Below are 14,181 nucleotides of genomic sequence, written 5' to 3'. Positions count from 1 at the left end.
TCCAGGGGCTCCCGGGTTTTGGGGGGGGGAGAACAAAACAGGGTTCCCTTGGGCCCGGGGCCAAGCCCGGGGAAAGCCCCAACTCCCCTTCCCCCACTTTTTTTCTCCTCCTTCTTGGTGAAGACCGTGTGGACCCACCAGATCTTGGTGAACATAGAGCCGTAGCCCAGACTGAAGCCCAGGCCGAGGAGCCACAGGCGGGCCTGGGAAGGAGAGGGCGCTGGGCCTCCGCCGGAGGCACCCTGGGGGGGGGGCGGGGGGGGGCACCAGGGAGAGTGGAGGAAGGGGCTCCCTACCTTCAGCAAACCCCTCCCATCCATCGTCTACTTTGCCACCAGGGGATCTTCCTAAAACCTCCTGGTCTAATGGCCAGTCACTTCTGGCCGCTCCCCAGGCCTCCGCTGCTGGCCTGTGACACTGCCCTGCCAGCTGACAAACCCAGGAGTCCCTCAATATTCAAACGCGGCTCTTCTGCGAGGGCCGCCCTCTTCCCCGTGTCCCACAGCAGCCTGCACCCCGCTGCCTCCTCCCCCTGGAAGCAGCCTGCCCGTGGCCTGGGTGCCGGTGAGCAGACCCCTGTGCACAGCGTGGGCCGGAGACAGGCACCAGGCAGAGGAGAGGGGAGGGTAAGGTGGGCAGGGGACACGGGGTGTTTCCTACCAGCACAACACAGAACCAGAGGTGCTGCGGACAGCAGCCCATCCCCACAGCGCCAGGCTCCTCCCTGCACTGCATCCCGAGGCCAACCGGTGTAGCAGGGCTGCCTCCCCACTGACCCCGCTGTGGGTCCGGATTTTTGCCGTCGTCCTTCCCAACCCCCCAAGGCTCCACAGGAAATCCAGTTCTTCTTCTCAGCCCCCAAGACAAGACAAGCCACCGCTGTCCCTCCGTGGGGACCCTGCTTTTGTCTTCAGGACCCTGGCAACCTTGGAGCCCACAGTGAACTGACAAGCGAGCTACAGAATGAACGCACCTGGAGGCACAGGGACAGGTGGGAAGAAGGCAGGGCCGGCAGGGGAGCTGCGCCTCACCTGGCAGACAAAGGGGAACTGGTTTCTCCCGATGTGGTACCCGTCCAGCCCCAGGGGGAAGACAGCAGCCAAGGCCAGCGAGCAGCCCACAGCCGTCAGGTTGTTCAGGGTGGGCTGTGAGTTCTGGATGTAGCTGGAGCCCAGGCGGGAGCAAGGGAGAGGAAAGCAGAATCAGCCCCTGCTGAAGGGAGGTCCGTCTCCAAAGGCCGCAGGACAAGGAAGACAGGCCTGGGCGGGCAGCAGAGCCAGGAGAAAGCCGACTGGCCTGGCCGCTGCAGGGCTGGGAGGGCCTCCCGCCCAGACCAGCTCACCCCACCCCGAGCCCTGCCCGCCTGCCCGGCCCCTAAGCTGCAGGAACGGGAACTCTCTGGCTTCACCTTCCGTGCGCAGTGACCTAGGGAAGCGGTAAGTCAGTGAAAACCCGACACGTGGCCTCAGTGACACAGGTTTGACTCTCTCCCTTCAATGATCACCATCTTGGAGAGGCAGACAGGACAACAAAAATGTCAGAAGATACACTTACCGGACGTGGGAGTTGTAGATGTTAAAAGACAGACAGACAACAGCTAGGACAATGCCCAAGCTGGAGAGAACCGAGACGGAGATAAAAAGTTTCTGTGACAGGAAGCGGAATGTCTTGATTACCAGGGTCTGGTCAGCAGGAGGAGACCCTCCTACAGGGGGAGGAGGGAGAGAGGGAAAGAAGGAGGAAGGAGGACCCAGGGAGGCAGGTGGGGCGGGGGAGGCAGCGGCAGCTGCAGGCGGACAGCGCTGCGGGCCGGCTCTCAGGTGCCAGCAGACATGCGCTCAGAGGGGGCTGCTGCGCTGTCCACAGGCTGGCAGAGCTGGGCCTCATAGTCTTTTCTGTTATTGTTTGTCCTGTTTTCCTGTCTTTCTTGTAGGAAAGGGAAATGGGAAGGGAAAGGAGGGGATAGCTGAGAAAATTATGAGGTTTCTTACAACTCAAATCAAAAGCTTTATGATTGTAGAATCATAAAGCTAAGAGCCTCCAAGAATCTGGTCTGGCCTCTTAGCTCCAAGAAAGAGGAAAAAGCTGACCTGTGACTTTTAGCCCTGGCTGGGGTATCCCCAAAGGTGTTTCCAGTATCGAGAGGAAGCTTAAATTTGTCAGAGTTCACAAGGGAAAAAAAAGCTAATTTCAATGTGTGTGGCCTGGGAAAGGCGTAATTCAGGCCATGCAGCATTTATAGCCCGGGACCTGCCCTACATTCCAGGAAGCAGCAGTGGGGGGCCTCCTGGGGTGGCAGGCGGGCCCCTTGCTGTGCCTCCGCCGTCCTCACGATGCCCACCTTTGTTTTACCAGGACCTACCTGCCTCTGCCCACCGCTGGTATCTTCCCCACTTCCTATTATTTTAGCCACCAAGCCCTCAGAGAGCACCGCTTACTGCCCTCTGTAACAGGTACACTCCTGTAGACAACACTCCTCTCTCCTGCAGTTTAAGCAACTGCTTTCTTGACAAATAAAGAGGCAATTCCAGGCCCGATACATCAAGGCACCAGACATCGGGAGACCCGAATGGAGTGCCCGTCTCCCACACCTGCCTGCCCCTGCCTCCACTCCCCGGTGACTGTTTCTGATAGTGCGTGCTACCAACTGCCTACTCCCTCTCACGATACACCCGCCTCCTCTGCCCAGAGCTTGGACATTCTATTCCCTTTCTCTTCACCCAATCCTGGTCCACCCCCCGGAGCATTTCAACCTCATGGCACCTGCCACCCACCTTCATTCAAGTGCATGACGCTGCTCATGATTGTTCAGAGGGATTGAAGGAAAACATACGTAGGACCACTTACCAATCCACTTATCTGTTTTCGACCAGGAGAGGTCATCCTTGGTGCTGTCATAGTAGCCGATCTTCTTGTAGCTGCCACCTGGGCAGACAATAGGAGCGCCGTGGGGTGGGGAAGACTACTTCCGGCACTCCCAGCCTTCCACTTCCCTAAGGCAGCTTTCTGTGGTTGCAACCGATTCCCTTCACCCGCGCCCTGAAGAGACTTGGAAGGGCCTGAGCGGTCACGTGGATGAGCAACCTGACGTAAAGGCAGTGTAAAGGGTCCCACAAAACAATATCTGTATGTGGGAAGCCGCCATTCATCGCACAGCCCACCTCTCATAGCAAGATCTCTCTCCCTGTGGGTCCAGCTTTAAAGCGTTAAACATGTTTATCCTCCCTCTCGTGACAGAATCATGGCATCTGTTTTCCCAGTGGCTTCCACTTTCGTTTTATAAATTCCTCCCTTGTTGGTTGGCTTGGGTTCTAATTCCACAGATAAGTTGTACCTGCCTCTCAAAGTGCCGCCAAGTGCAACTCGGTCACTCCTAAGGTTCTATTCCAGACTGTCCTAGTTACCCTGCTTTCCCATCAAAGGCCGACTCGCGCCCCCTTCCCCATGGCCGCCGGCCATTCCCGCTCCTCCTGGTACAAAGAAGCTCTGAGAGAATGTGGGAGGTGGGAGCCAGGAAGAAACTTTTCACAGGGAGCCAAGGAGCAGCTCTCCCGGCCACGCTGAGCGGCTGAGCGGGGAGAGGTTGGAAAATTAACTCATGGGAGTTTTGCAAATACATAAGTGGGCCAAGCTATAAGAAAACACGACCTGGAAAAACCAAACTACACATACTAAAAAAAAAATTAAGAATGTTTACTTATGCCCTAGCCAGTTTGGCTCAGTGGATAGAGTATCAGCCTGCAGACCTAAGGGTCCTGGGTTCAAGTCCGGTCAAGGGCACATACCTTGGTGGCAAGCTCCTCCCCAGCCCAGGCCCTGGTCAGGGCTCGTGCAGGAGGCAACCAATCAGTGTGTTTCTCTCACACTGATGTGTCTCTGTCTTTCCCTCTCTCTTCCACTCGCCATAAAAAAAATAGAAAAATATCCTCAAGTGAGGATTAACAACAAAAAAGAATGTTTACTTATGTATGTAGCAAGAAAATTCTATAAGTTCCCTTTAAAAACAACAGGTTTCTGCCCTGGCCAGTCGCTCAGTGGTTAGGACATCGGCCCTTGGACCAAAGGTTCATGGGTTTGATTTCTGGTTCAATGGAGGCGTGCAGGAGGCAACCAATCAATGTTTGACCCTCACATCGCTGTCTCTCTCTCTCTCGCTCTCTTTCTCTCTCTAAAAACCAATTTTAAAAATATGCTCATGAAATTAACTCTGAAAAAAAAAAATAGCAGGTTTCCTAGATTCAGCTTTCCTTGAGTCCATGGGTATGCAAATGACAGGTCAACTTCTCACCCCAAGCCACCAAAGGGAAACTCCTGAAATCAGAACAGAAGCCGACCGGAAACAGCGCACACCCCCTGAAGGACACGACCACTGCAGCTCAGAGACACCCACCCACACACGAGCTGCTTTCACTATTACTGTTACTAGTGTTAGTTAAAAGCTTGACGGACAGTTAAAAGAGAAGGTAGAGAGGCACCGAGGCCATCTTGTGATGTCTCCTGGTTTCCTAGCCCAGCCCACCTGCCCCTCGCTTCCCCACCCCCGCCCCCAGGCTCACCCTGGAGCTGCTCAATAAGCGTCCATGCCATCCGAGAGCCGCTGGCATCAAACACCACGTGGCCCTGAGGGAGAGGAACAGGCACAAGGGGGATAAAAGCAAGTGTGAGAGATCTCAGGACTCACGCTTTGAATCCTGGTGTTTTTGAAGCTAATGGAGGTTCTGAATGAATTCTATTTATGGCATTTGCCTGCATATAGGACATACCCCAGATAACCATACCCTGGATTTCAGAAACATTATTCTTTTGAGAAGCTTCACCATGAGATCTGGATGGAAGAATCCCCACAGAGCACCAGGAGCCTGGCTTCTGGGTGTGGGGCCTGAGCAGGTCACTGAGTGCCTGGGTGGTTTCCCCACTTTAATGGAATAAGCAAATGACCTCTTTCCTCTTTCAAAGCCCTATAGTTCTGATCTGACAGACATATCTGGGCTGAAAGGAATGAGGAGAGGGCTGAAGCAATGGGACGGCTTTCCCCTTCTAGTCTCAGGTGGGTTTGGGGTCCCTACTCCTTGGACTGAGACCAGCTGCTGCAGGGAGGCAGCTGAGAGGAGGCGTTTCCAGAGGGGCTCCCAGGAGCACGTGTGTGGAGGGGCCACTGGCACTCACGGAGACGCCCTCGAAGGACGAGGAGTTCATCGCCCGGTAGATCTGGTCGGTGATGGTCTGGTTGTTGTAGTTGAAGTCTTCCAGGCGCACGCCCGCGTGGCCACCCCCTCCCGAGGTCTTGTTCAGGGCCAGGGCCAAGGCCCAGATGGCATCGTAAGCCAGCGGGGCCTCCTGGAAGCCCCCCGTCTCCTCGGGGTGTCTTTTCAGTCTCTTGGTCAGTTTTTCCACAAATTCCTGGGATGTCTAGGGAGGAAGGGGTTGGAGGGTGGGAGGGCGGGGTAACACCGCTTCTGGTTCCCCCATCTCGACTTGAATAGATGGTTTACGTTCATGTTGTCAGGTCCAGCAAATGTACACATAAAACCTTGAGCTACACCCGTGTCTGTTTTACACCTGAAGCCACTAGACTAGAGCGGGGAGCAGCTGGGACCAACACCTTCATGTGCACAGCTGCTCAGAACTACACACACAGCTGACACCGCATGATAAATGGTGAAGGTTAGAACGTGGAGAGAAAAGCAAGAGAATGGTTGTGCTCTCAGCTCCAACCTTCCCAATAGAGCTCACCGGCCAAACAGCCCCGCCGATGCCCAAAGACCCAGCGGCGGTGGCACCACAGCTTCCTCACGCGGCCTGTCCCAGGGAGCCTTCTCAGGGCCGGACTCCTACCCCGCAGGCTTGCAGTTCACGGACTCGCAGACATCCCCTAAGCTTCAAGGTCTATTATTCAACCCCTACCCACACCCTTCCAGCCCTCTTTTTCTTGGAAATCTTCTTTTTCCAAGAAAGCTAAGTAACAGAATGACAGTTCCTTTACCTCTGTCGTGAAATGGGTCAGAGACCTGAGTTTCCATACCCGGCAGTCACTTAGCTAGATGACCAGAGGTGAATTCCCGGAAGGGTTTGGAGATGGCTCCCACATAAAGGAGAAAATCACACCTGCCCTTCCCTACCTCCTAAAACCACACCCAGTGGCGACTTCTCAGCAAGACACAGGTTAGACACGGGCACTGGATTAGATCTGAATATATTAACATACACTCACTCTAATGAGGAAATGAATGAAGAACAAATAAAAGTCTTCATTCCAGCCCTAACCGGTTTGGCTCAATGGATAGAGCATCGGCCTGCGGACTGAAGGGTCCCAGGTTCGATTCCGGTCAAGGGCATGTACCTTGGTTGCGGGCACATCCCCAGTAGGAGGTGCGCAGGAGGCAGCTGATGGATGTTTCTCTCTCATCGATGTTTCTAGCTCTCTATCCCTCTCCCTTCCTCTCTGTAAAAAATCAATAAAATATATTTTTAAAAAAAAGTCTTCATTCCCCATGCTGTGCCCACTTTTCTTTCTATTCAACTTTCTGGACACAAAGGAGTAGAAAACGCAAAGGCCAGGCAGTGTGGTGCAGTGGGAACAGCCTGGCTTTGCAGACAGATGGGCTGGCTCTCCTGCCCTTGAGGACAGGACCAGGCTCCACCCCTCTCTCCTTCCTCAGAACCCAGCACTGTGCCTCCCAGATAGATGTCCACTGGTGAGGGCACTGAAGATGCTCTGTATGATTTCACGAGGGGTGTGTGTGTGTGAAATACAGAATGCACAACTCCAAGAGTGAGCCCTCATAAAACTATGGACTTTGGGTGGAAATGATGTGTCAATGTAGGTGCATCAGTGACCACTCGGCATGCTGACAGCGAGGGCTCTGTGTGTGTGTGAGGGCAGGGACGTGTGGAAAATCTCTGCTCCTGCCACTTATCTTGCTGTGAACTTGAGCTGCTTTAAGAAATAAAGTCAGGCCCTAGCTGGTTTGGCTTGGGGGATAGAGCGTCGGCCTGCGGACTGAAGGGTCTTGGGTTTGAGTCCAGTCAAGGGCACATGTCCAGGTTTTGGGCTTGATCCCTAGTAGAGGACATGCAGGAGACAGCCAATCAATGATTCTCTCACATCTTTGATGTTTCTATCTCTCTCTCCCTCTCCCTTCCTCTTTGAAATCAATAAAAATATATTTTTTTTAAAAAAGATATTGCTCAGTGAATAGCTTTAAAAGAAAAACAAAGTATTTGTTGCCCAGCTGGTGTGGCTCAGTGGTTGAGCATCGACCTGTGAACCAGGAGGTCAGGGTTCGATTACTGGTCAGGGCACATGCCCTGGTTGTGGGCTCGATCCCCAGTAGGGGACGTGCAACAGGCAGCCAATCAATGATTCTCTGTCATAGTTGATGTTTCTCTCTCTCCCTCTCCCTTCCACTCTGAAATCAATAAAAATATTTTTTAAAAAACTATAAAAAAATAATACCTAAAACTAAAAGCTCAATTTTCCTCACTCCCTAACACTTCCCAGCACATAAGATTAAATCCTTAAAATCACCTTAGACTCCTTCAAATCACCAAATTTCTTAATTCTTTTGTTGAAATGTGTCATTAATACCATGCCTTCCTACACAGAGCACTGTTAATAGTAACAACAATAGCTAACGTTTACATTGTCTGTTACAGGCACCTTCCTAAGGTCCATGTGTCACTCACTTCGCCTTTAAATGAGGTGTATGGCCCTTTCAGAAAAAAGGAAACCGGCACAGGGAAGTCCAGCTGCCTGAAGGTGCGCGGCTAGTGCCTAGTGCGAGGCAGCAGGACCCACAGCCGGGCTGCGCCGAGTCCGAGCCCTGTGCTGCCCGGGCGCCCAGGCCTCGCAGAGCGCCGCTGAGAGGACGGCAGCGGCTGAGGCTTTTAAAAATAATTGTAATTGATTTTTTAGAGCGAGTGAGAGAGAGAAACATCAATTGCTGTTCCACTTATACATGCATCCTTGGAATGCTTCTTCATGTGCCCTGACCGGAGATGAAACCACAGCCTTACATATCAGGACAAGCCCCAACCTGGGCCACCGGGCAGGCCGCTGGGCCTCCCGAGTGTCCTCCCGCCTCCAGGTCTATCCAATCTGCAGTTCAAAGTAATCACTATGTCAGAAAGTCACCCCAACAGGCAGGGACTCCCCCGCTCTGCATGCTGCGCCCCTGCCCAAGCCCCGCCCTCCTCGCCCCCCCCCCCCCCCCCCCACTGGCTCGGCCGCTGCTGGCACCCCTGAGCCCACATAACTAGTTACCAGAAACAGCGCCTCTTGGGCCAGCAAAGGTATGGCTGCCACTTTTCAAATAAAAATGTTACTAGGCAGCTCAAGGAAAACAGAACAAAAGTTCCATAACGCATAGAAATTAGTGAAGTAACCAAGTGCAAATTTATGAAACTAATTTTCTAACAGCCCTGTCTGGCAGTTTCTATATGTAAGAGTGGATGCTCAACAGTGACCTAAAATGTATATAATGAGATAAGTTTTATTTTGTATTTTCTCCAGGTCTGATGGCACCTCTATCGCTGTCAGAATTTACTCATTTAGCCCCAGCCGCTTTGGCTCAGTGGATAGAGCCTCCACCCACAGATTGAAGGGTCCCGGGTTCAATTTCTGTCAAGGGCGTGAACCGCAGTTGCAGGCTCGATCCCCGGCCCGGGTCAGGGTGGGTGAGGGAGACAACCAATCAATGTGTCTCTCTCACATCGATGTTTCTCTCTCTGTGTCTCTCCACCTCCCTTCCACTCTCTCTAAAAACCAATGGAAAAATATCCTCAGGTGAGGGTTAACAACAACAACAAATTTACTCATTTTACTCACAATCTTGCTCCCACCACCTACTTGCCCCTCTAGCCCAGAGCCATCACCGTTCTCCAGAACCGCTCTCACCCACTGCGCACGGCCGGCTCCTAAGCCAGGGCTTCTCGTGTCCGCACGACTGGCCTTTGCAGCAGGATAGCTCTTTGTTGCAGGGGACTGTCTGGTACAGGGTAGGAGGTTTTGGAAGCATCCCTGGCTTGTCCACTAGACAGCAGTTGTGACAACCAAAATCACCCCTCGATATTGCAACTTCTGGTTGAAAACCACTGCTCTAACCAATGGTCCTCAAAATACGTCCCCAAGCCAGAAGCATCAACATCCCCGGGAATTTGTCAGAGATGTAAATCTGGCGGCCTACCCAGACCTCCGGAATAGGAACTTCCAAGGGAAGAGGCCAGTAACCTGCACGCTAACCAATTTCCAGGTGGTTCTGGAAGCTCGTTTCAGAACTATTCACCTAGATTCAAGGCTACCAACTCGGCTCCTTTTCTAAGTCGCCGTGACTCTGGGTCCCAAAGACCGACCCTTGCTTCTGATCCACCTGCCTTGGTCCGTTTAACTCGCCTAGAATCTCTTCCCTAGTTAGGTGTGACGGCTGCTTCTCCCCTGGTGCTGCAGGCTGCGGAGCAGGCCTGGTGTCACTAGAGCCCTGGGAGCTCGAAGGCAGGCAGCATCTTTCTCTAGTGACCAAGAGAAAGAAGACCTCCATCCAATGGACAACTCACTGGTCAAGTGACCTTTCAGAATTTTTCCAGGGAACTTTTCAACCAAGACGCCTTACACAGAGAATCCCTCAGACTGTCCCAGGACAGTGTCCATAAGCAGAGTCCACACGACAACTGGCCCTTCAGCACAATCCATGGCCAGAATAAACTTCTCAAATCTTCTTTCGCTCTCACTCAAAACGAGTGTTAGCCAATCAAAGTAGGAATTTTTTAGTCAGACTTCCTGGTTCCCTGGAAGGTGATGGGGACACGGGTTTGGAGCGAGCCTGCCCACCAAGTTATATGACCTGAGACAAGTACGTCACTACCCTCTCTGAGCCTCAGCTTCTTGGCCTATAAAATGGAAACGAAAAACTAACATCAGAGTACTGCTGTGAGGATCACTAAAATTATGTATCAAGCTCCTGGTTTACTACACAAAAGCAATTACTACCAGAACTTTGTTTTAATGAGATATTTGGGGGCTTTATAACCATTAACTCACCCTCAGCTTGCTGCCCAAAGCAGGCATTCCAGACCTAGGACCGCCCTGGGCACAATAAGCAGACACTTAGGTAGTCCTATCCAGCTCACCCAAGACTCTGTATTCCTTACGCTGTAGTGCCTTGCCCTGGCTGGTGTGGCTCAGTGGATAGAGCGTTGGCCTGCGGACTGAAGGATCCCGGGTTCGATTCCAGTCAAGGGCACATGCCTGGAATCCCCAGTAAGGGGTGTGCAGGAGGCAGCTGATCAATGATTCCCTCTCATCATTGATGTTTCCATCTCTCTCTCCCCCTCTCCCTTCCTTTCTGAAATAAAATTAAAAAAAAAAAAAATAAAGATGTAGTGCCTCTTGCCCTCACACCCTCACCTGTGGCCCTCACCTGCAGGGTTGGGGCTAAATGACTTCAAAAGTCCCCTTTGCACCTGCAATTCTAGGAGGATTATCCAGAGCAGCACCAGGAGCACTGATGATTGAGCACCAGCTGGAAAAAGCTTTGAAGTCACCAAGAAAATAAACTATATTCCCGCCCAGAACGGTGCTCCTTAGAGGTGTGCTTGCGTGTGCAGCACCTGTTATTATTAACACCTCTCCCTCATCTCACTTCTTGCCAACAACTCCTCGTTTCCATGGTAACAGCCCTTCCACTCATCAGACCACCCTCATCACACCACCCCACTGCCTCTCTTTCTTGCCCAAGGAAGTCAGAGCAGAAGTGGAATCCAGGGGAAACGATACAAACAAGTTCAAGGTGGGCACAGGCCCCCTGCGCCCCTGTACCTCCAAACTCCACACCTGCTCCCCTCCCCTTCAAGGCTCCCTCAGTGCTCCCCACCTGCCCAGGTCCGGCCGCTCAGTCCCCACGCTCTCACCATGTTGGAAATGCTGCGGGTGTTGGCAGGGTTCAGCATGACAATCTCAGTGGTGATGTGGCCCTCCACCGCCTCGGTCATCTCGTCCACGGTGCAGTTGATGGACGGGTCATAGGTCTTGAACCAGTTGTCCGCGTACCAGCCAATGAGGAACCACACGTACTTCTTCCCGAAGAGCCGCTCCTTGTACACCTGGATGCAGAGGAGGAGGGCTGGGTCTGTCACTGTTTTCTGGTCCTATCTCTTTGTCACTATCCAGCCTCTGGGGAATCAGAGACGGGCCGAGAAATCTACAGGTTTGGGGCGGGGAGTAGGAGAGGCTCGCCTCCTCCTCCTAAGCTCCTCCCAGTCTCTGTTTTCAAGTGGCCTCTCCCAGCCCGTAGGAAAGACTGGAGCTACAGACCCCCCAGAAACACGAAGTGGTGGAAAAATGAGATCTGGAGAGTGTCATGCGTGTGAGAAGCCAAAGATGGAGTCAGAGCCAACCGCCGGGGACATCATGTTAGCCATCACCTCAGACCATCTGCTGTCAACTTCAGCAGAGCCCGCCCAGGCCAGAGCCCGCCCAGGCCCTCCCTCTCCAGGCTCCAACTCCACCTCACAGAACACTTTGCGGGCTTCAGTCTCATAGAAAAGTCCCACGATGATGCGGGCGTCCTGGCGCTGCAGGAAGGAGGGAGACACAGAGTCCTGAGCGGGTGAATGTCACCTGGAGCGTGGAGACCAGCTTCCAGGAGAGGCTCCCGTCTCACAGAACCGAGGCGAGGTGCCTGACGGAGGCGTCAGCCAAGGCCAGGGGGCGCCCATTGCAATCTCTACGTGCATCCAATCCACATGCTGGGCACCTTAGGCTCACACACGTCAATGTCCGCTACATCTCAATGTCAAAACAAAAACCCAACATCCCCCCACCTGGTTCTTCTCACCAACCCAAACTGTGCCCCCGGCCATTCTCGGCCACCCCACCTTCAGGTTCTTGACGGGCACAGCTGGGTCTGAGAAGAAACTCTGGCGGAAAGTAATCTCAATCCCAGCCTCCTTCACGCGCTCCTCCAGATCATCCAGAGTCTTCGGCAGGAATGAGAACAGAAACACAGGTGCACAGCAGGTGAAGACCAGAGATCTGGCTGGGATCGCACACCCCACAGGGAACGGCAGTGTGACCCTTCCCCCGCCAACATCCTCTGCCCTGGGCGGGAGTGGTCAGAGGACGGCCCCTGGAGTCTCAGGAGGGAGCCCCCCTGCACCTCTGTGTCCGACAAATCACCCCACTCAGCCCTCTCACCACTGACAGCAAACATGGGGGAAGGAAACAGGAGCCATAAAAGACAAGGCAGGGCCTGGATAGACGGGACGATGTCAACCTCACGAGGCACGTGAGCAGACAGTCAAAGGACAGAAAGGAGTGTCCTGAATCACTAAGAGATGGGGGGGCGGGGGGGGGGAAGAGCCATGAAAGGGCGAGTAAAGAGAGGATTCAAAGAACATAACAAAGGAGAAGAAACCGACTGTCTTCTCTCCCTCAGAGCTCCCCTCCCCTCCACCTGGCCTCGTCAGCACCCCTGGGTCAGCTACCTGACCCTTGTTCATACTTCTCTCTCTGTCCCTGTCTCCTCTTTCTCTCCCTCTCTCTGTCTTTGTCTCCATCTTTCTCTCCCTCCCTCTCCCTCGCTGTGCCTGTGCCATCTTCATAGCTCCACCCTCTGCTCCCATTCACACACACACACACCAGCCCTTGGAGTGCGCGGACCCTGCTGCCTCCCAGGGTTCCTACCACACATGTTCTCCCTTATTATGTCCCGACTTTGGAGTGAACCTACTTTGGTAGAACGGGGTCACTTGGGGACTACCCGCCTGGGGAACAAGGCATCAAAGGGGGGAGCCCTAAAACCACAAAGTTGAAGGATCCTGAAAATTCAAGGTGCTCATTCCTCTGGCATAGAAAGTACATGCATTCGACCCCCGGGGATGTGTTCTCTTGTGCTAAAGAATCCAGGTCTCTCCCAGAATGAGTCCCAGGTCACCCCTTTCCACGTGGAGCTGGAGCTGGAGCGGGCGCCCGCTGCCCAGTCCCCTCACCGACGTGAAGACTTCAGTGGTCTGCTGGATGGTGGCGATCTTCTTCCAGCCCCACTTCTCAAAAAGTTTCACACGGGTGGGATTGTGCAAGGTGGCTGACGGGTGAGTTCGAAAGAACGTAGGGAAGCGCTGCCGGTTCGACAGGGCTGGTGAGCTGGAGCCATAGGAAAGCTACGAGGGACAGGAATAGGGCGACAGGGACGTCATCCATGGGCTCCGCCAACAGCTGCCCAGAGCGTCTCCAACCCTGCCCACGCTCTCCAAGCACCTCTGCCTCCGCCCTAGGAACGCCATGGTCAAAGGCCTGCACACCCTCACCGTCTGACGCCAGCGCCTTCTAGTGGCTGCGGAGGGTCGGGTCTGGTGCTAGGAGGCCGATTAGTTCAGGTCTGCAAAGGGCTCTGAATCTTGGAAGCCATCCTCTCAAATACACCCAAAAAAATGGCTGGCCTTCTGACCCGACCCCACTCACCACAATGAGATTCCACATCCTGGCGGCCTCCGCCACCAGCGTGGAGACGGAGCTGCAGCCCGGCATGAGGATGATCTTGATGGGGTCGTTGTAGAGCAGCTCGTACAGGTACTTGGTGGCCTGGCCTGGGTCACACTAAATGGGGGAGACCGTGAGGGTTGGCTCCCTCGCCTCCTCCCATCCCTGTAACTCCTACTCCATTTTCCCCCAAAACCGAGTTACTTCCCCCAACTACCCACCCCTCTGCTGAAACCCTTTTGTCATTATTGCCATGTTCTTCTCCCTCTGAGCGTAGTCTCCTATCTTCTCGGTTTCCCTCACCCGTTAAATAGCTGCCTTCCAGCGGCTGCTTACCCGTACCCTCTCCTCCACCTGCAGTACCATGTCCATACCCCTTCCCTCCTTCAGCTCACCCAGACCCTGGCCACCTTCCCTCCTGCTTCCTACCACGTTTCTACGCTCCAAACACCTCCGGGTAGAAGAGTCCGAAGGAATAGGAATAAACTCTCCCCGAGTCCCAGGCGGCCTCCTCAAAGCCATGTTATGAAAATCCCTCCCTCACATCTGCAAACTCCCTCTCTCCACCTTCCTTTTTCCTCCCTCTTCTCTCACTGGGCTAGTGACACACAGAGCAGAAGCAGGCGCTGGGGGCCAGCTCAGCATCCAGCCCTCCTGCTGGGCCTGACCTTTCATGGGTCCATTAGAAAAAGAGACACTCAGGGGCC

General features: G+C 53.8%; 1 protein-coding gene across 1 annotated transcript in view; it reads right to left on the bottom strand.

The window, feature by feature from the left end:
* GABBR1 (gamma-aminobutyric acid type B receptor subunit 1) overlaps nucleotides 1-13,840 on the bottom strand; it is a 16,769-nt gene extending 2,929 nt beyond the window's left edge. Inside the window, 12 exon segments of the mRNA XM_014449967.1 lie at nucleotides 72-203; nucleotides 1,032-1,164; nucleotides 1,555-1,705; nucleotides 2,848-2,925; nucleotides 4,557-4,620; nucleotides 5,167-5,409; nucleotides 10,906-11,097; nucleotides 11,503-11,568; nucleotides 11,872-11,973; nucleotides 12,985-13,155; nucleotides 13,457-13,591; nucleotides 13,811-13,840. Coding sequence (XP_014305453.1) covers nucleotides 72-203; nucleotides 1,032-1,164; nucleotides 1,555-1,705; nucleotides 2,848-2,925; nucleotides 4,557-4,620; nucleotides 5,167-5,409; nucleotides 10,906-11,097; nucleotides 11,503-11,568; nucleotides 11,872-11,973; nucleotides 12,985-13,155; nucleotides 13,457-13,591; nucleotides 13,811-13,840 — 1,497 coding nt within the window.
* Nucleotides 13,841-14,181: the final 341 nt, after the last annotated feature.

This window comes from Myotis lucifugus, unplaced genomic scaffold (genome assembly GCF_000147115.1).
Source record: "Myotis lucifugus unplaced genomic scaffold, Myoluc2.0 scaffold_1589, whole genome shotgun sequence".
Lineage (NCBI taxonomy): Eukaryota > Metazoa > Chordata > Mammalia > Chiroptera > Vespertilionidae > Myotis > Myotis lucifugus.
Note: the sequence above shows the minus strand (reverse complement) of the source record. Positions and strands in the feature narration are given on the sequence as shown.